This window comes from Mustela putorius, unplaced genomic scaffold (assembly GCF_011764305.1).
Source record: "Mustela putorius furo isolate JIRA1106 unplaced genomic scaffold, ASM1176430v1.1 tig00001130_pilon_pilon_pilon, whole genome shotgun sequence".
In the NCBI taxonomy this organism is placed as follows: Eukaryota; Metazoa; Chordata; class Mammalia; order Carnivora; family Mustelidae; genus Mustela; species Mustela putorius.
In genome coordinates, this window is record NW_025421584.1 from 1,969,581 (window position 1) to 1,992,214 (window position 22,634).

General features: G+C 38.9%; 1 protein-coding gene across 1 annotated transcript in view; it reads right to left on the reverse strand.

Annotated features, from left to right (window-relative positions):
- The window catches only part of LOC123394002 (ankyrin repeat domain-containing protein 26-like), a 109,998-nt gene that overhangs the window by 83,717 nt on the left and 3,647 nt on the right, over positions 1-22,634 (reverse strand). Inside the window, exons 2-6 of the mRNA XM_045087424.1 lie at positions 18,010-18,124; positions 17,685-17,858; positions 14,997-15,103; positions 13,167-13,304; positions 10,824-10,891 (exon numbers count right to left, since the gene is read on the reverse strand). Of these exons, the coding sequence (XP_044943359.1) occupies positions 10,824-10,891; positions 13,167-13,304; positions 14,997-15,103; positions 17,685-17,858; positions 18,010-18,124 (602 nt within the window). The remainder of the gene's footprint in view (positions 1-10,823; positions 10,892-13,166; positions 13,305-14,996; positions 15,104-17,684; positions 17,859-18,009; positions 18,125-22,634) is intronic.

Genomic DNA, 22,634 nt, shown 5'->3' on the forward strand with positions numbered 1-22,634 from the left:
TTATTTCCAATTGCAAGGTAAGTATGAAAGCTTTTAGTGATTTTAATGATTCTGGTTCTCTTAAGATGACCTATTTTCATTGCTGGAGAGTCTACCTGGATCCACCTCTTAGACCAGAATGGTACCAGTGATTTGGCTAGGTAGCAGGATATGATGTCATTGTTCTCAACATTCCCCACTATGTGACAAACATCTGTAGAAATCACACTTTTTCAGTCTGTAAGGCATATGTCATCAATCCTACACTGATGAACATAACAAAGGACAAAGATTATCTTGAATCACTATATTCAATTACCTCGGAAGATTAATTTTTAAAAAATTCAAGAAGATATCCACTGTATGATTGCAACTATATGACATTCTGGTAAAAGTAAAACTTTTTAAGTTAGGAGTTAAGGGTTGCAGCAAGGGGAACAGGCACAGCACAGAGAACTTTTAAGGCAGTGAAACTATTCTATGTGATACCACATGATAGATACATGTCATCACACATTTGTTAAAACCCATAGAATGTAAAACACCAAGAATGAACCCTGATGTAAATTATAGACTGTGGACAATAAAGATAAGCTAATATAAATATAACAATGTACCACTGTGGTTCAAGATGTTGACAACAAGGAAGGCTACGTGTGTAGAGGAACATGCGGTAAATGGAAACTCTCTGTACTTTCTGCTATATTGTGCAATAAACTTGAAAATGCTGTAAAAAATAATATTTATTGTGAAGGAAAAAAACAAAAGGTATCCATTGAGACTGCTAAGTGTTGGTACAAACCAGGTGATTTATCAAGTACTTATTACTTGATTTCCTTCTGGGAACCAGAATTTTGATATATGCTAGGGAGAAGATGCCTACATGATTATCACTTAAAGAAAATTTCAGGCACTGAGTATCTATAAGATTCTTGTATTGGCAGCAACATCTCACACGAGTTGTCATGATTTGATGCTGGAGGAATTAAGCACACCCATAGGCAGAGGATTCTTAGAAGCCTGCACTTGGCTTCCTCTAGACTTCACTCCAGGCACCTTTTCTCTGCTGATTTTGCTTTGTATCATTTCACTGTAATAAACCACAGGCATGCGTACAAATATGCTGAGATGTGTGAGTTCCTCCAGTGAATAACCAAACCTGGTTGTCATTTTGGGAGCCTCTAATACCAATGCATTATATGCAATTTTTTGATTAAGGTTGATGTTTTAAGACACGATTACAGTTAGAATGTTAATTCATAGAACACCTTTCCTTGAATCTGTTTTTCTTAGTATTTGCCTGGGAGACTGCTGTATTTCTATATCCATTTGAATAAAGGCATAAAAGGAATAGATGAAATAATGTCAGAAAATAATGTGAAACAAGCAACAATCGTATTTTAATTGGGAAAAAAAAGAGAATTCTGATGATTACCAATATGTCCTACAGTACAAAAGTTCCTATAAAAAAACTAAAAGGTCACATAAATTTTCTGCAACTAAATAGGGCTTAATTCACTTCTATTGTAGTTATGAATCAATAAGGTAACTGGGATAATTATAGAAAAATATATAACTATCATACACAGTATAATAACACACTATTGGTTATAGAGTTTTTTTTGTTTCCACTCATTTTCTTAATTTCTTATAGAATTAGAAACAGTTCACCTATTAAAGGCAGTTGTTGACAAACTGCTCAAAAACTCAGAAATACTACAGTCAAAATGTGGGATGAGTTATCCACTCCAGCCTGAAAATAGTGGTTTTGATCATTAGAGATCAACAGAACTCATTTGGGGGAAAACAAAGTGAGTTATCTTATATACATAGGTGATTAAAAACTTGTAAATCTAATTGGCCACATATTCTTGTTAAGGCACAGTTTACCAAATTCTGAAAAAATACAAAAGCATGTCACATTAAAATTTCCGATAATCCAGAAAATGCTTTCAATCTTGGCTAAATATCATCACTACCTCTGTCACTGTGGTACAGGTACAAAGAAGTTTACCATAAGAAACAACAAAATATGAAATACATTTTAGATGGGTAGCCTGTTACCTTTGAAGGAAATATACATATGGTAGAAATATGTTCCAATAGTGATAGATTTCAAGACAGTTTTCCTTAGTGCTTTCTTTACAGATGAAATTCTTTGGGACTTCATCAAAATCAAAAGCTTCTGCACAGCAAAGGAAACAGTCAAAAAAACAAAGAGGCAACCCATGGAATGGGAGAAGATATTTGCAAATGACAGTAAAGACAAAAGGTTGATATCCAGGATCTATAATGAACTCCTCAAACTCAACACACACAAAACAGACAATCATATCAAAAAATGGGCAGAAGATATGAATAGAGACTTCTCCAAAAAGACATACAAATGGCTATCAGATACATGAAAAAATGCTCATCATCACTAGTCATCAGGGAGATTCAAATTAAAACCACATTAAGATATCACCTTACACCAGTTAGAATGGCCAAAATTAACAAGACAGGAAACAACATGTGTTGGAGGGGATGTGGAGAAAGGGGAACCCTCTTCCACTGTTGGTGGGAATGCAAGGTGGTGCAGCCTCTTTGGAGAACAGTGTGGAGATTCCTCAAGAAATTAAAAATAGGACTTCCCTATGACCCTGCAATTGCACTACTGGGTATTTATCCCAAAGATACAGATGTCGTGAAAAGAAGAGACATCTATACCCCAATGTTTACAGCAGCAATGGCCACCACGGTCGCCAAACTGTGGAAAGAACCAAGATGCCCTTCAACAGACGAATAGATAAGGAAGATGTCGTTCACATACACTATGGAGTATTATGCCTCCATCAGAAAGGATGAATACCCAAGTTTTGTAGCAACATGGACGGGACTGGAAGAGATTATGCTGAGTGAAATAAGTCAAGCTCAGAGAGTCAATTATCATATGGTTTTACTTATTTGTGGAGCATAACAAATAGAGAGGAGAAGGGAGTTGGGGGAAATTGGAAGGGGGGATGAACAATGAGAGACTATGGACTCTAAAAAACAATCTGAGGGGTTTGAAGTGGCGGGGAGGTGTAGAGGTTGGGGTACCAGGTAGTGGGTATTATAGAGGGCACAGATTGCATGGAGCACTGGGTGTGGTGCAAAAATAATGAATACTGTTTTTCTGAAAATAAATAAAAAATAAATTTAAAAAAATGAGCAGTAAAAGTAGAGATATCAGAAGAAGGCAAATGAAAGAGGATGGATAGAGACAGCACTAACAAAAATAGTCCAGTACTGACATTTTTTACTGACACAGAATCCCTGGCAAGTGAGAACGAGTATAGTCAGCATATCACCTTATATTTCCAACTTGATATTATACTAATTTTCTGCAATAAAATACTTAGAAGGGGTCAGTTTCTCCCAAACTGCTGGTCTGTGTAAAATATTTCTGATCAAAATTTAAAACTGTCAAAATACAGCTGCATCGTGATTCCATTTCAGAGATAGGGCCTGACAGTGACTCCTGCCTATTGCTTCCAGATTGTGGCCCTAGTATTCATCCAGGAGAATGTCCCAGGGACTTGAAGAAAAGATCAAGTACCTCTAAACAAAAAAGGTAAGAAAGAAAACACTTTTCCTCACACTTGAACCCTAGGTTTTGACAATTATGGGAAAATGTTGGCCAGTCTACTCACCAGGCTAGACCATTTCCCCTTGACCCTGTCCAGGTAGATACTGCAGTTAGAAAAGTTAGGGAAGACCTTATTTGATGTGTTATTTTTCCATATTTGGACACAGAATGTACCAGTCACATAAATAACAGACCTTACAACTCAAAAATGGTTCTTTTACCATTTTTGGTAAGAACTTTTAAAAGTTAAATCCAACTTTTTTTAGTGATTTTATTTGATACAATTAATACTCCATGAATTTTTTTTTCAAAATTTTCAATAACATTTCCTCTAATTCCTCATCCTAAGTTTCCCCAGCCACTTCTCAGTCTTCTCTACCAAGTCTTACACCTCCATCCACACTTTATATATTGGTATTCCCAGGCTTTGTTCACTGGCCTTCGTCTATTTCTATATGTTTTCCATCATGGACAAGCTCAATTTTTGTCCAAGCTATGACTTTGCCTAATAATTCTAATTCTAAATAAGCACCTCCAAACTTGATGCTCTATCTCCAGCTAGAAACTCCTAGTATTCAATTATCCAATTACTAAAAATATACTACATGGATATTCCATCAAATTCAACATATACAGAAAATACCTGGTCATCCCTATTCCCACTGCGCTCCGATAAAGTCCTACTCATTCTTCATGGCCAGTTTAAATGTTAGTGCACAACGTGGAAATGTATGACTCTTCTAAGATTTCTTCCTCCCCCTCCCCTTTTTTAAGATTTTATTTATTTATTTGACAGAGAGACACAGAGAGAGAGGGAACACAAGCAGGGGGAGTGGGAGAGTGAGAAGCAGGCTTCCCATGGAGCAGGGACCCCAATGTGGGGTTTTATCCCAGGACCTTGGGATCATGACCTGAGCTGAAGGCGGCTACTAAATAACTGAGCCACCCAGGCATTCCCCTCTCTCCTCTTTCTACATTCAATAATCATGAAACTGTATTAACTATACTTCTTTTCTCTCATTGCTTTATATTTCCCCTGCCACTGCCCTACACAAACATGAGCTCCTAACTGATGACTTCCAGAAGAAAAAAAAAAGCCACCAACTAATATTGTTATTTCTTAAATGAATAAAAAGTTTCTAAGCAAAACAAATGAGAAAGGGGGCACCTACGTGACTCAGCTAAGCATCTGCCTTCACCTCAAGTCATGGTCTCAGGGTCCTGGGATCAAGCCCCATACCAGGCTCCCTGCTCAATGGGGAGTCTGCTTCTCCCTCTCCTTCTGCCCCTCTGCCCCACTTGTGCTCTCTCTCAAATAAATAAAATCTTTTGAAAAGTTTTAAATTTTTAAAAAATCAGAAAGATAAGGCCTAGAAAAAGAACAACATTGTAAATTGAATAAATTGAGCCTCATGACTTTTTCAGTATAGAGGAGTGAACATTTCATAATGGACTGATACTAGACTAAGGAAATATAAGCGTCCTTTATCTTCCAGTATCTTTACATTTTTTTTTTCCAATCTATCCTCCACATGAGGGGTGACCAAACTATGGCCACAGGCCAAGTCAGACCAGTCACGTGCCTGTGCCCCCATAAAACTTTATTTACAGAACCAGATGGTTGGCTCTTGCTATTCACCTACATATTGCTACAGCTGATTTCACACTATAGTGGTATTTGTAGTTGAAAAACCACAGGGCCTAAAATATTCACTGTCTGGACCTTTAGAGAAAAAGCTTGGTGATCACTATTTTGTGCCACAACCAGAAGGCCCTAATTCAAATCTAATCTTATTACCCTTCTGCTTCACATTCTCCAGTGAGTCTCTGCATCAAGTACTGCTGGCTCCCTCCCCAATAACCATGCCATAGTCTTCATTCTTGCTGGAAAACCACAACTTTATTTGGATATTTATTGTCCCAAACACAAAGAAGGTGGCTTTAGCCCAGCTTCAAAAGGAAAAAGGATTATTCTAAGCTAATCACAGTACCTGGTTTACCAGTGGCTGGTTTAGGAATAAGCATGTGATATAACCAAGCTTATGAGATGTTAGAGGAAAGTTGCTGCAAGCCGCTGAGTTTTCTTCCTATTTAAAAGAAACATATATATTTGGGCGCCTGGGTGGCTCAGTGGGTTAAGCTGCTGCCTTCGGCTCAGGTCATGATCTCAGCGTCCTGGGATCGAGTCCCACATCAGGCTCTCTGCTCGGCAGGGATCCTGCTTCCCTCTCTCTCTCTCTCTGCCTGCCTCTCCATCTACTTGTGATTTCTCTCTGTCAAATAAATAAATAAAATCTTTAAAAAAAAAAAAAAAAAAAAAAAAAAAAAAAAAAAAAAAAAATAAAAGAAACATATAGGGGTGCCTGGGTGGCTCAGTTGTTAAGCGTCAGCCTTCGGCTCGGGTCATGATTCGAGGGTCCTGGGATCCAGCCCCACATCAGGCTCTCTGCTCAGCAAGAGGCCTGCTTCTCCCTCTGCCGCTTCCCCCTGCTTGTATTCCCTCTCTGTCTGTCTCTCTTTGTCAAATAAATAAACAAAATATTTTAAAAAAAGAAAAGAAACATATAAAGAAAAACAGTCCTTCCAGTCAATGGATATTGTCATGTGAGAATATGCCTCTAACTGTTGCTAATTAGCCAATCAGGAAAGGGCATAGAAAATATTGCCAACCTCACAGCTAAAAAGAGACAACTGGGATCCTGGAGACATCACTGATCCATCAAAACGATTCTGGTTCCTACTGTTTTAGTCACTGTTTTGTTTGGTTTGCTTTTTTTTAGATTTATTTATTTGAGAGAGAGTGAACGCTTACTAGAGAGAGTGCACGAATCGGAGAATGGCAGAGGAAGAGAATCATCAAGCAGACTCCATGCTGAGCACGGAGCCCTGTGGGATGTTGGGCTTGATCTCATGACCCATGAGACTGTGACCTGAGCTGAAACTAAGAGTCAATGCATAATGAATAAGCCACCCAGGTGGGCCCGTTTTAGTCACTATTATAAGTCACCTGTTATTTGCAGCTAAAAGCATTCGATCTGATAAATTTCCCAAGGTCTAAAGGGTAAGATCTACACCTTTCCATGGTACTGAAAAACTTTCATTAGCTTGCCTTAGCTAAGTATTCACTCATTCCAACCATTCCCATAGCACATTTTCTGCACCAGCAAAACTGAACTTCTCCTAAGTGCTCCGAAGTTCATTCATACATCTGAGCGTCCGCACTGCTGTTCCCTCTGCAAAACATGTAATCTTGATGGACGTTCCTCCTGCCAAACATGGTTCTTCTGCTTATTTACCTGGCAAACTTACTACTCAGTCTGCATACTATCGACTTACATATTAAATACCAATAAAAACATAACAATGAGAATTATAAACATTAGGGGACTCTGGCACATACTAAGCATGGAATAAACTAAATAATAAAAATAAAATAGTGAAAATAGAGTAAATAATAAAAATGACAATGATAATAACAAACTTCTGGAGGGCAAGGATTGTGTTTTTTGAATGTGTTTATTCTACATCAGAGTAACAGTAGCTAAAAGACACTTGATAGTTATTTGCTAAGTGAACAAATGAAAATGCGTAAATTGCAAAACCAAACCAACCTACAGTTTTCTTTGATAAAAGTCTACTAAATTAAATGTTTCTTCATACATTTCAGATTGTACAATGCACTAGGTGCCACATCTAGGAAGCAATGGTAGCCTTTTTGTTATTGTGAACCATTTTTGTGCTTTTATTATAATCTGTTGAGCCTCAGTTGCCCCATTTGAATTTTTATTATGATAATCTCTTTACTAATGGCAACAGAGTATCTTGTTCTAACAAAATTACACTATCCTGGGGCACCTGGGTGGCTCAGTGGGTTAAAGCCTCTGCCTTTGGCTCGGGTCATGATCCCAGGGTCCTGGGATTGAGCCCTGCATTGGGCTCTCTGCTCAGCAAGGAGCCTGTTTCCCTTCCTCTCTCTGCCTGCCTCTCTGCCTACCTGTGATTTCTCTCTGTCAAATAAATAAATAAAATCTTTTTAAAAAATTACACTATCATGACAATTATGCAACAAACAGAAGAAAACATTGTTCTAATAAAGTCAACATATCTCATTCTCTTTTACTAATGAGAAATTACTAAATAGTTGTTAAAGGTGAGATCTTGTTGGTACAACAATATGTAAAACAACCTATGCTCCTCAAGGCGTTTCTTTTCTGATTTCTGTACCATAGACAGTTACCTTTAAAAAAAAAAAAAAAAAAAACACAGTCTCACTGGTATTGCTGCATACTAGCTAAGTTTTCCAGTTCGTATTTTTTGCCATTTCTTTACGGTACCAGGAATATATTGTAGAGTTCCCAGTTTTAAGGATAGCTCCTTTTTTAATGAGACAAATCAGTATGTAATAATATTTACTAAATGTAATCCACTTGTAAAAATTAAAAGATCCATTTTCATAACAAGTTCAATTTGTTTTAATATGCTTAAAGAGGAAGTATGAAACATACTAACTTAAAATCTTTCTCTTATTTACACAAAGATACAAGGGATTTTAGGGGTCATGACTATAATAATGAATTTCTTTTCAGACAATAATGCCTTATATTTTAAATTGCCTACAATTAAATTCTTTTTTGTTATTGTTCACACTGAGGTACTTTTTTTTTTTTTTTAATTATGTTCAGTAGCCAGCATACACTACATCGTAAGTTTCGGTTGTAGTGTTCAATGATTAATTAGCTGTGTATAACACCGAGTGTCATCACAACACGTGCCCTCCTTAATACTCATCACCCAGTTCCCCCATACCCCAAGCCCCTCCCTTTCATAACCCTCAGTTTATTTCCTGGAGTCCAGTCTCTCTCATGGCTTTGTTCCTATTCTTCATGACAGTATTTAAATTCTTAAATAATTCTGAATACTGGACTATAAAGAAAGATACTAATGCCCTTCAAGGGATGAATGGATAAGGAAGATGTGGTCCATATACACTATGGAGTATTATGCCTCCGTCAGAAAGGAAGAATACCCACCTTTTGTAGCAACATGGACGGGACTGGAAGAGATTATGCTGAGTGAAATAAGTCAAGCAGAGCTTATTTGTGGAGCATAACAAATAGCATGGAGGACATGGGGAGATAGAGAGGAGAAGGGAGTTGGGGGAAATTGGAAGGGGAGGTGAGCCATGAGAGAATATGGAATCTGAAAAACAATCTGGTGGATAATCTTTTTAATGTGCTGTTGGATCCTATTTGCTAGGATCTTGTTGAGAATCTTAGCACCCGTAATCATCAGTGATATGGGTCTGAAATTCTCCTTTTTGGTGGGGTCTTTGCCAGCTTTGGGAGTCAGGTTAATGCTGGCTTAAAGACAGTCTCTTCAATAAATGGTGCTGGGAGGGATGCCTGGGTGGCTCAGTTGGTTAAGCAGCTGCCTTCGGCTCAGGTCATGATCCCAGCATCCTGGGATTGAGTCCCACATTGGGCTCCTTGCTCAACAGGGAGCCTGCTTCTACCTCTGCCTCTGCCTGCCATTCTCTCTGCCTGTGCTTGCTCTCTCTCCCTCTCTGATAAATAAATTAAAATCTTTTAAAAAATTTAAAAAATAAAAAATAAAATAAATGGTGCTGCGAAAATTGGACAGCTATATGTAGAGGAATGAAACTCAACCATTCTCTTACATCATACACAAAGATAACCTCGAAGTGGATAGAAGACCTCAACATGAGACAGGAATCCATCAGAATCCTAGAGGAGAACATAGGCAGTAACCACTTAAACACTGGCCACAGCAACTTCTTTAAAGATATGTCTCCAAAGGCAAAGGAAACAAAAGTGCAAATGAAATTTTGGGACCTCATCAAAATCAAAAGCTTCTGCACAGCAAAGAAAACAGTCAACAAAACAGAGAGGCAGCCCACGGAATGGGAGAAGATATTTGCAAATGACAGTACCCAGGATCTATAAAGAACTTCTCAAACTCAACACACACAAAACAGATAACCATATCAAAAACTGGGCAGAAGACATGAACAGACACTTCTCCAATGAAGACATACAGATGGCTATCAGACACATGAAAAAGTGTTCATCATCACTAGCCATCAGGGAGATTTAAATTAAAACCACATTGAGATACCACCTTACACCAGTTAGAATGGCCAAAATTAGCAAGATAAGAAACAACGTGTGTTGGAGAGCATGTGGAGGAAGGGGAACCTTCTTCCACTGTTGGTGGGAATGCAAGTTGGTGCAGCTACTTTGCAGAACAGTGTGCAGTTTCCTTAAGAAATTAAAAATATAGCTTCCCTATGACCCTGCAATTGCACTACTGGGTATTTACCCCAAAGATACACATGTAGTGAAAATAAGGGCCATCTGTACCCCAACGTTCATAGCAGAAATGGCCACGGTCATCAAACTGTGGAAAGAACCAAGATGCCCTTCAATGGATGAATGGATAAAGAAGAAGTGGTCCATATTCACTACGGAGTATTATGCCTCCATCAGAAAGGATGAATACCCACCTTTTGTAGCAACATGGATGGGACTAGAAGAGATTACGCCAAGTGAAATTGGTCAAGCAGAGAGAGTCAGTTATCATATGGTTTCACTTATTTGTGGAGCATAACAAATAACATGGAAGGCATGGGGAGATGGAGAGGAGAAGGGAGTTGAGGGAAATTGGAGGAGGAGATGTACCACGAGAGACTATGGAATCTGAAAAACAATCTGAGGGTTTTGAAGGTGCAGGGGGTGGGAGGTTGGGGGATCCAGGTGGTGGGTATTATGGAAGACACATATTGCATGGACCACTGGGTGGGGTGCTTACACAATGAATTATGTTACACTGAAAAGAAATTTAAAAAATAATAGAAAGATATTAAGAGAGGAAAAAAAAAAATAAGGGCCCCTGGGTGGCTCAGTTGGGTAAGCATCTGCCTTCAGCTCAGGTCAAGATCCCTGGACCCTGGGATTGAGTCCTACATTGGGCTCCCTGCTCAGTGAGAAATAAGCTTCTCCCTGTCCCTCTGCCTGTGTTCTCTCACTTTTTCTCTGTGTCACATAAGTAAAATCAAGAGGTGGGAGAGAGAAAGAGAAAGAATGCAAGAAAGTGAACTTAACAATTTACATTTACGGTTTTTTTTTTTTCCCCACTATTCTTTAATTATCAAAACTTTTTTACTCTGACTTCATCTATGTGACCACGAAAAGTACTTCACTCTGAAAAGTCTTACCTGGATTGTTATTTTGCGAAAAATTTTTAAGTCTTTCTTCTGTATGTTTGGCAATTATTTGGTGATTGCTACATATAAGAAGGGTGATAAACAATGTTACTATTTTAATACTGATATGAAAAACATTTACCAAATATATCAAATTCATAAGTGTATTTGAAATAATATCAGAGCTAATATCAAAACTTAAATTACCCTATATACTTAAAGTAAGGTGAACTAGTCATAAAGTAGTAATTTAGCAATTCGTAGTGTTAGCTTGCCATAATGGAACATGTTGTGAACTCAGTGGTCCTAACTATAATCACAGCTATTTGCTCTTGGAGGAGTCACTTCTCTCTGTCTCCAAGTCTTCCTCTATAAAACAGGCATCTTACTGCCTTATTTCACAGTGTTGTTAAGAGGATTTAATGAAATATTATACCCAAACATGGCCTCTAGGGAAAGGTGATGCCCACCACTCTGGGAAGGTCAGTATGACACCTTTCATCACCTCATAAGAAAAGGCGCTCTGCGGGATTTAAATCAGGCTTGAGATACAGGCCTAGTAACAAAGGAGAAAGGAAAGTCCAGGCTCTTCTTGTAGCATTATTTGAACCTCTTTAACAGCTTAGGGTCCCAACTATCATCTGCTAGCAGGATAGACAAGCAAAATCCTCAAGCGGATTATGAAGGTCTGCACTAACATATGGGCTTCATGTAAGGTTTTTGAGTGTGAAGGGAAGGGTGTGTGTGGCTAAAGCCAGGGGGCCTGGTGGCCAGAACAGGGTGCTGGTGCCTTGGAATAGCAGCTGAACATATAAGCATATGTCATAAACTAAAAAATGTTGTAACTTTGAAGTCTCATTGTGGGTCACCATGAAGACCAGAGAATGCAGATCAGCAAGGTCTTCCTGGGAGCAAAGGTCAATTATAACCAGACTACAGGGGAAAAAAAATTGCCTTCTAGAGGATAGGTCTGTATAAAAAGTTATTTGCAGGTGTGTCTGGGTGGCTCAGTCATTTAAGTGTCTGCCTTCAGCTCCGTCATGATCTTGGAGTCCTGGAATTGAGCCCCACGTCTGGCTCCCTACTCAAACCCTCCCTCTGCTCATGCTCATGCTCTTGCTCTCTCTCTCTTTCAAAAAATTAATTCTTTTTTTTTTCTTTCTTTCTCTTTTAAAGATATTTATTTATTTATTTATTTGAGAGAGAGAATGAGAGAGGGAGAGAGAGAACATGAGAGAGGGGAGGGTCAGAAGGAGAAGCAGACTCCCCTCTGAGCAGGGAGCCCACCTGTGGGACTCAATCCTGGGACCTCAGGATCATGACCTGAGCCAAAGACAGTCGCTTAACCAACTGAGTCACCAAGGCACCACACAGCAATATTGCAGCAATAGAATCAAAGGAAACAAAGGAATGATAAGAATGTCCTTTTCCTTCCAAATGACTTGAGAAAGAGGATGGTCTCTTTGGTCTTAGGGAACTCCTTAGGTTCTTGGAAAATTCAAAGGGGAAAGGAGATAACCATCAAGGGAAAGGATAGGATTTTCTACTAAACTGAGCATCTCAGGACCCAAGTAACTAGTTGGGCGGGGGGGGGGGGGGGGGCGGGGAGGTGATGTTGGGACACCTAGGTGGCTCACTTGGCAGTTGGTTAAGCATCTGCATTCAGCTCGGGTCACAGTCTTGGGGTCCTGGGATTGAGCTCCACGTCAGGCTCCCTGCTCAGCAGGGAATCTGCTTCTTCCTCTGCCCCTACTCTGCCCCTCTCTGAAATAATTATAACTGAAATCTACAAAGAAAGGAAAGGAGGAGAGGGAGGGAGGAGAGGGAGGAAGGGAGAGGAGGCAGGAAGGAGTAAACACACAAATGTAACATTCTTTGTACCCCATGCATACAGTTATCCTTGGAATGAAACAGATACAGTTAGGATCCCTAAAGATAAAGGTCTCGATAGTTCTGAGATAAAAAAAAAAAAAAAAAACAACAACAACAACAAAAAAAAAAAAACCCGCACTCATTTCTAACTAAAGATAAAGGTCTCGATAGTTCTGAGATAAAAAAAAAAAAAACAACAACAAAAAAAAAAAAAAACCCGCACTCATTTCTAACTAAAGATAAAGGTCTCGATAGTTCTGAGATAAAAAAAAAAAAAACAAACAAAAAAAAACCGCACTCATTTCTAATGCTGACTAGTCTAGCCTTTGTCTTGGTTTCTGGCAAGTGACATGGGCTAACTCACTGCAGCCCCAAAATTGCCGGAATCAAACTACGAACGCTCATCTGTTACATAAGAACTAAGAGTTCAATTATTTTAAACTTCACTTTAGTAATAACTAACATTTTAATGTAAACACTTACCCATCAGATCCACTAAAAAGAGCATAGTCTCCTGCCGTCCATCCACGTTTATCACGAGAAGAGGTATTAACACCTTGCTGAAGAAGAAGCCTGACTATATCTGGAGATTTAGAAGGTGCAGCATGCATGAGGGCTGTTCTAAAATAACAGAGACATAACTTCACCCTTAGGAACTTAGGGTTATCTAAACAGCAAATTTCATATACTTTACCAGGTTAATATCTTTCCTGTCAGTACAGAATTGACCATTAACAACTTCAAGTGTTTATTTTTGTAAATTACCTCCATGGCTAAAATTAAAAGACAAAAAAGAAGCCTCTTGTCCCACCTGGGTATGATAGTAGAAGTTGCTAAAGTCATTTGATGAACAAGAAACTACGCTGAGGTCACTTAACTGAATGAGTGAATATTTAAAAAAAGAATTCCCCATAAGCTGATTCAGTGTACTTCCAAGCCTTCTAGAGGACAGGTCTGTATAAAAAGTTATTTGCAGGGGTGCCTGGGTGGCTCAGTGGGTTAAGCCTCTGCCTTCAGCTCAGGTCATGATCTTAGGGTCCTGGGATCGAGCCCCACATTGGTCTCTCTGCTCAGTGTGGAGCCTGCCTTCCCTCCCTCTCTGCCTGCCTCTCTGGCTACTTGTGATCTCTGTCAAATAAATAAATAAAATCTTTTAAAAAAAAAGTTATTTGCAGGGGTGCTTGGGTGGCTCAGTCATTTAAACATCTGCCTTCAGCTCAGTCATGAAATTGGGGTCCTAGAAGCGAGCCCCACATCTGGTTTCCTGCTCTGACCCCTTCCCCTGCTCATGCTCGCTCCCTCTCTCTCTCTCTCTCAAAAAAAAAAAAAATCTTTAAAAATAAAAAAATAAAAAAAACAAAAAATCTACTTTCAGGCTTAAAATAACAGCATTCATACTAACAGTAATAAAAGAGTCATAGTTGCAGTTAATGGTACTAAAATAAGCATGGTTAGGCACTAAATTAAATACTATATATATATATATATATATATATATATATATATATATATATTATTTACACACAACAACCCTTGAAGGATATATTATCCTCCTTTTCATATCAGAGAACGTATCTGATGATGATAAGTAATGTTTCCAGAGTCACATACCCAGCAAGTAGGAAAGGAATTAAACCTAGTCTTGTGTCTATCTAAAGTCCATCTCTTTTCTCTTTATCATCAACCTATGATTTGTCCTCACAAAAAGAAAAATCTCTTCGATTAAAGTTATATTTCATCCTTCTACCCTTACCAATGGAAACTATATATATATATATATAATGAAAAAGGATGATAAGCTCACCCTATCTGGTAATAGTAATTAATAATCACTTAGGGGTCATCTAACATCAGTATTCTTTACAAAAAAATTTAAAGCAAGGAGTCATCCAAAAGATAAAACAACTCCTATTTATGTTTAATATGCATCTTTTAAGGAAAATGTATATGAAGTAGAAGTTTCTAAAAAATACTATAAAAGGGTTAAGAAGTTTAATATTGTGTCATAGAATAAAAGGAGTCCACACTTTATAATAAAACTAATATGAAACCCTTTTAGCTAACATAAAGTCATATGGCAGAAAAAAAGGACTGCAGATCACATCAGTCAATAATATGAAAGAATATAAATTTCGTGTATACTGTTCTTCATGTTGCCCCATCAGAATAATTGATTTCTGCCTAACTGATGACATGTCGACATTTTTCACTATGTAATTATAAATTAATCCTCTTCTTATTAAGTTAATATTTCTGACTTAATTATTACCACCCTAGAACAATATAAGGTTAAAAAAAACACAACTACTGTACCTTTTAAACTTATCAACCACATGTACATCTGCTTTTTCTCTAATTAACAAGTCCGCCATTTTGTGGTTGTTTTCATTTACAGCAAGTAAAAACGGTGTGAATTCGTCCTGTAAAAGTGTAAAACCAATTTATAATTTACAAAATTACATATTTCCATACTGAATTTTAAAACCTATAAAGGATCCTCTAACCTTAAACACATACATAAGTACTCTCAACCCCCCACCTTCTCCAGCCCTCAGTCTTCCCCACCCCCTCACACCGCCCCTACCTTTCCCCCCACCCCCACCCCCACCCCCTCTTTCACCAGCTGCTCCTTCTCTTGGCAATAGCCCTCCTCAGGGGACCTGGGCAGCTCAATCTGAGGGTCTGCCTTCAGCTCAGGTCCCGAGCCCAGGGTTCTGGGATCCAGCCTCACGTCAGGCTCCCTGCTCAGTGGGGAGTCAGCTTCCCCTTTTCCCTCTTCCCCACCCCTCTACTCACGTCTCTCTCCCACTCTCACTCTCTCAAATAAATAAATATTTTTGAAGAAAATAAAATAAATTAAATTAAGTTAAATAGCCCTCCTCCACCTCTTCAACAGATTAACTGTAGTCATTCTCCAAATCTTACTTCAAACATTGACCGGTTCCAAGAATCTCGGCTTCTATCACAGCATTTACCACTGTATACTCCACTTATTTTATTGCACCCATCGAAACCAAGAGCTTCTTGAGGGAAGGGACTATATTTTATCTCTGTATCTCCAAACTCTAAAACATAGCCGTAAAAGCTTAAAGTATTTTTACTGAGTTAACAATCTAAATGATTATCTCTGGAGCAGTGTTTCTTAAATTATATTCCAAAGAACATATACTTGCTGGAAGGTGAGGATTGTGCCTCAATAGAAAGATTCAATGATCCTCGATGTTTGAGAAATATTACAGAACTGCACATTATCTCTAGCACAAAAGAAATCGGTTTAAATTTGCTTATCCCCATTTGACAATACTTTCATGGCAAACATTAACATTTCAGAATTAGAGTTTCAGGGATACAGTGTTGAGAGCTTTCCAGTAAAGGTGAAGCTTTTCTCCAGGTTATATCAACATGCTTGATTCTCTTCTATCAATGGTATCAGGATCCCAGATGTCAACATAAAGCGCTCTTGCTCCAAATAGGTCACTAAGGAGATGGATTCTGAATTAAATGAGCAGCTGTGGGGCATCTGGGTGGATCAGTCAGTTAAGTGTCTGCCTTTGGCTCAGGTCCTGTTCTTGGGGTCCTGGGATCCGGGCCTGCATCAGGCTCCCCTATTTTTCCCTCTCCCTATGCCCTTCCTCCCTACTCAAGTGTGTTCACGCTCACGTTCTCTCTCAAATACATAAGATATTTCTTTAAAAAATGTTCATTAAAGTGAAATCTTAAAACTTCGAATAACTAACTTGACAGGTTACAGCACTGTTAGCCAAAGCCGGCCTCTTTCAAAACTTGAAGAAAACCAACACTTGGGTCAACAAAAACATAATAACTATAATCAATTGTAGATAATTGCTGCATTTAAGAATGAAAATGTATCAAAGACTAGTATTAATATCAACTGAATCTTAGAAACTTAGATAAATTCCTTATCCCTATAACTAGATCATGGTCTTAGAGCAGAATAAGGCATATTCCATGTAAAATTACTCAGAATTACTACTTGGGTTAGAAGTCAAGACAGAAAAATTCCTGCTATGTGAAGAACATGCTTCTCTTCTTATAAGTCTGCATATGTGCTTTCTTCCTGCTTTCTTTCTTTAGAGTCCCTAAAAAAATGTATTTCCAAAAAGTAAGCTCAAGAAAAAAAATTAAAAAATAAAAATAAAGTGAAATCTTAGACAATGAAGTTATTTCAAAATATTTTCATTCAGGGAATGCTCGAGATTCTATGTATGAAAAAATTGACCCTATCTATGTCAACCAACAGTGCTTCCTTAAGGGCAGTGGTAGGAGGTAAGACATGTCAAAGAAATAACAAATGGAAGAGTGAGTGCGGTCCCCCTCGACTCCCCATGCACAGCTACTACCCCCTGAGGACCTACACAATGCTGAGCAGGAACTACTCTGTGAAATGGGAGACCCCAGTGCGGGACATGGCAGGCAGAGTGGCTATGAGCACAAGTAGATGCCCCTGGAGGATGTCAGGACCCGATCCCCTTGCTCTCATCTTCAGAACCTTGGGGCCTGCAGTGCCTGGGGCCTGCAACCTGCTGCTTTCTCCTCCCACTCGCACTCACCCAAGTTACCCCACTGGGTCATGGTCTCCCACCCCTTCCCAGCAGCACCTGTTTCCTAAGTCCCTGCACAGCACCCAGCCTCCATCATCACCTCACTCTCCTCAGGCCTTCAAGCCTTTGTGGGCTCTGAGCCCACCATCCACTCCCAAACACTAATGGGAAAATTCTCCTTCTGGGGTGGAAGAGTGGCTGGGAAACAGAACTCTGCCCTTTCTATGGGCTTCATCGTTCTCTAGTCCTCCCTGCCCTGGCTTTGGAGTTGTTTCCATGGTATAGGACTTGATGATAGAATTCAGTATTTATTATTTATTACATATATGAATAAATATGTAAATAAATGTTTTGTAGCTAAAAAATTTATATATATATATATATATATATATATATATGTTTTAAAATTTCAAATACTTTATAAATAATGTTGACGTACCTTGTTTCTTGCTTCAATATTTGCATGGTATAAAATCAGCTTCTCTACTATTGATGTGTTCTCACCAGCAACAGCATAGTGGAGCGCAGTATTGCCAAACTTATCCATAAGATCTGGATTAGCACCATGTTCTAAAAGAGTAGTTACACATGCCTCTTCCTGGTATTGTACAGCCTGTCAGTAGTATCCCAAGAAACAGAGTGTAAATTCTGGGAATTTAAAGCAAGTATGCTACAACCAATTAGTTACATTTAATTGTAATAAATTTTCATTCTAAGCAATTAAATCAAATCCATCTCAGGCAGACACAGCTGCTACCACACACCTTCATTAGAGGAGTCCTATAGTCTCCATCATAGAGGTCAAGCTTGCATTTCCTCTCTACAAGAAAATCTACCATGTCAGCATGGCCGATGGTACAGGCCAGATGGAGAGGCGTCCTATGAAAGTGAAAGAATGTTTTAGGAAATTATAGTGCACGATTTCAAAACATGCAATTAATTCATGAAATTGTAAACATTAAATAGCATTTATTCCTTTGACTCAAAAACAAAGATTTCATGTTCTTTTGAAGAAAGCACAATAATTATTAGTGATCATTCACCATACTAATAAAAGAGCAGGCTATCTGATTAGGTAGAGCGTGACCTCAGGATTCAGCTCAACCTGGGATAGGATTTAAACTTAATAGTTATGGTTCAGCCTTATCCTCAATTTCCTCATCAAATAATGGAGACAAAAACAGTTAGCTCATGTTCCCTGCCTTGCTCAGTTTGAAGGTCATGTGACTCTTGATCTCATGGGTCATGAATTCAAGCCTCATGTTGGCTACAGAGATTACTAAAAACTAATAAAAATAAAGTAAAGAATAGGTATCTCACGAGACCTCGTCACCATGCTTAAATGAGGATCTATGCAAAGTTTGTTACATATTATTATTATGACTATTACTATTGCTACTACTGTACAAATCCCATTAGGTAAAGTGATACAATTATGCCTACTTCTCAGATATGTTTTAAATGTTCACAAGAATACTACCTATCAATAATTCTAGGAGGCTCATTTTGTCACCTTTTAGTATCTCTGACATTGGAATGTGATTTAGAATTCAAAATGTCTTACAATTATAACTGGCAGAATTTTTTAAGATTTCTTATTGGTATACAAAATGGTGGGGCATCACACAATCAATGTGCCTTACGTTAAATGTAATAATGTTATATACATACAACAGCTCTACTGCAGTTCTAGTCACATGGTTGGCATTTAAATAAATTTTAGTTCTTGAAAGCATTATGGGAAAAGAGGACTAAAATAATGAAGAATTCTTTTTAAGTAATTCTTCACTCTGATTTTCAAGAAACTTAAAGCCAAAGGAAGCTCAGGATTCAAATAAACAGGAACAGTTTTATTTTTGTACATTATGTATTTTATATATATTTTATATATGAAATAATATATATTTTCTATATCTTATACATAAATATATCATATGTTTATATATGATATATTTTCATATACATTATATTAAATAAAAAATGAAATTTTTTTTCATTTTATTAGATTTATAGATCATATGAAAATCAAAAATTACCAATTATCAATATTAGTATTTAATACCATTATAAATAAATAAATAGCAGGTCTTTCTTCACCACTTATGAATGATTCACCTTTTCCTACTAATATGAAATGTCACCATATTGGGGTGTTTGGCATTTTCTTCTCTGCCCCATTCATTCATCTATCCTTTCAGCCATTAGTAACCGTGTAATTTGTGGAAACTTAAGATACATTTTGATATCTGGAAGGGTATATCTGTCTACTTATAAAAATTTAAGTTTTTATTTTAATTCCAGTTAACATGCAGTGTTATATTACTTTCAGGTGTACACTCTAGTGATTCCAAAAAATTTCTTAATGTCATCACAATGATAAATGAGAGCAGGTTTAACACAAAATTCTTAAAATCATGATGATTTTATTTGCTTTATGGAATGTGGAAGAGTACACATTTTGAGAAATACGTCTTCCTAATCACAAACAGAACCATCTTCCCAATTCAAAATTTCTTTTGACAGCCATTCAGTAAATAACATACATACAAAGTGGACACAGATAAAAATTATATATTGGATTTTATCGAAAGAATTGGTAGCCCAGAAGTTGATCTATTATGGGATTAGACCTTTTTTTATAACATTATCATATAAAAAGATGTCCATTAAAAATAAAATACTGGAGGTGCCTGGGTGGCTCAGTGATTCAGAATCTGCCTTGGGTTCAGGTCCTGATCTCAGGGTCCTAAGATCAAGCCCCACATCGGGCTTTCTGCTGGGGGTGGGGGGCTGCTTCCACCTCTCCCACTCCCTCTGATGTATTCCCTCCCTCTGTGTCTCTGTCAATAATACAATCTTAAAAAATAAAGTGAAATACTGTATATACTTCATTTCTTTTCTGTCACTATTGAAATGTGGTTCAGTCATATCAAAGCTTTCTCTTAAGTGGCCTATACGGGGACTTATGAGTGGGTCCAAAGGCAGCTGAGTATTTTGTTTTGTTGCTCAGCCAGCCTGGGCACCAGACCCCTTGCTGCCCAGCCTCAGGAGGGAAGACCGCCAAGTGCCCTCGGTGACAGGAGGGCATTTACCCCAAAGATACAGATGTAATGAAAAGAAGAGCCATCTGTACCCCAATGTTCAGAGCAGCAATGGCCACGGCTGCCAAACTGTGGAAAGAACCAAGATGCCATTCAACGGATGAATGGATAAGGAAGATGTGGTCCATATACACTATGGAGTATGATGCCTCCATCAGAAAGGATGAATACCTAACTTTTGTAGCAACATGGCTGGGACTGGAAGAGATTATGCTAAGTGAAATAAGTCAAGCTCAGAGAGTCAATTATCATATGGTTTCACTTATTTGCGGAGCATAACAAATAGCATGGAGGACATGGGGAGATGGAGAGGAGAAGGGAGTTGGGGGAAATTGGAAGGGGAGGTGAACCATGAGACACTATGGACTCTAAAAAACAATCTGAGGGGTTTGAAGTGGCAGGGGGGTTAGAGGCTGGGGTACCAGGTAGTGGGTGTTATAGAGGGCACAGATTGCATGGAGCACTGGGTGTGGTGCAAAAACAATAAATACTATTATGCTGAAAATAAATAAAAAATAAATTTAAAAAATAACATTAAAAAAAAATTCTTGGTTCCTTACCTCTTTCTCTTTTCCCTCTTCCCATTCTAGTTCCTCCTGCATTTACTCCCTGGCATTTAGCACATCCATCAACTACATCCTGAAACATACGTCCTAATTTAGAAACCTGGAACTGCTTGCCTATAAGCTCCTTAAGTTTTCATGTCCTCAAATGAGTACCCTGATTTATCTGGCCTACTAAGTTCTTACCTAGTCTCTGAGTAAGAATTAACTTTCCTGTTTTAGTCTTAGCCCAATTCTCCTCATAGTCTAATTTAGGCCATTTTTGTAAATACTTTAAATCTTCTGAATAGTTCAGTTTTTCTGGTAGGGCTGGAGCCAGAAGTGTAACCAGCTCCTGCACTGTTTTTTGGGGGTGCTTGCTTTGCAGGTTGATCTGCTAATTGGTTTCCTTTTGAAATCAGACCAGTCCCCTTTTAGTGTCCTGGGCAGTGCATAACGGCCACCTCTTTTGAGTCCCAAATAGCTTGGAGGAGAGCCAGTACTACTTCTCTGTTTTTAATCCTTTTTCCTTCTGCTGTTAATAGGCTCCTTTCTTTATGAATAGCCCCATGTATATGGAGAGTAGCAAGGGCTTACCTGCTGTCCATATAGATGTTGGCAGTTTTACCTTTGGCCATCAGCAGTGCAATCAGCTCCGCTTTTTGCACCGATGTTCCATGTGGCAGGGCTGCTGTCCAGAGTTCCTGCTCAGGGGAAACCACCGCAGCCCCTGCATCCCTTTCTCCATTGACCATGTAACTACTCCCATCCGTGAACAGAGTCACCTCTGCATCCAGAAGGTGAATGTCTCTGAGGGCCGGCCTTACTTCTGTGACTCGGGTTAGGACGTACCCGCAGTCATGTAGGTGGTGAGCCAGCTCTACTGGCAGCAGCGTGGCTGGATTTAGCACCACTGGGGGCCAGAAGCTCACTCTTGTTTCATTGAGGAGGAGGCCCTGATACCCTGTCACTTGGGCGTTCATCACTCATCGGTCTGGTGGATTCTGGAGAAGGCCTTTGGTAGTGTGGGTGGTGGTCAAGATGAGATTTTGACCCAAGATGAGATTTTACTTGCATCCTTGACCAGGAGGGCCATGGCAGCAATTCTGCAGATGCAAGGGGGAACCCAGCTGCTACTGGATCTAGTTTCTTGCTAAGATAGGCTACTGGCCTTTGCCAAGCCTCCAGAGTCTGAGTCAAAACTCCTTTGGCCACCTCTGCTTTTTCATCCACATACAACTGGAAGGGCTTCTGGGATGGCCAATGCTGGGGCACTCAGGAAGTCTGTTTGTAATTCCCAAGATGCTCCTTCTGCCTCAGCCGTCCACTCTATCATAGTGAGCCCCCCTTTTGCCAGTTCATAGAGAGGTCAGGCAATCTCCGTAGACTGCAGTATCCACAGCCTACAGTAGCCCACCATCCCAAGAAACTCCCTCACTTGTTGGGACGTGGTGGGGTGGGGGTATTGGGTGATCACCTGTTTCCTGGACTCAGACAGTGAACGCACTCCCTTGTGGAGATCAAAGCCTAGATAAGTAGCATGGCTCTGACAGAGCTGTGCTTTCTTTGCTGACACCCAATACCCTTTTCCTGCAGAATCTGTAAGAGAGCTCTCATCCCCACGAACATGACTCATAGTCCTCAGTGGCTATTAGCAAGTTATCAACATACTGTAACAGAGTGACTCCCAGGTTAGAGGTTCTATACTCATGCAAATCCTCATGTAGGGCCTCGCTGAAGATAGTG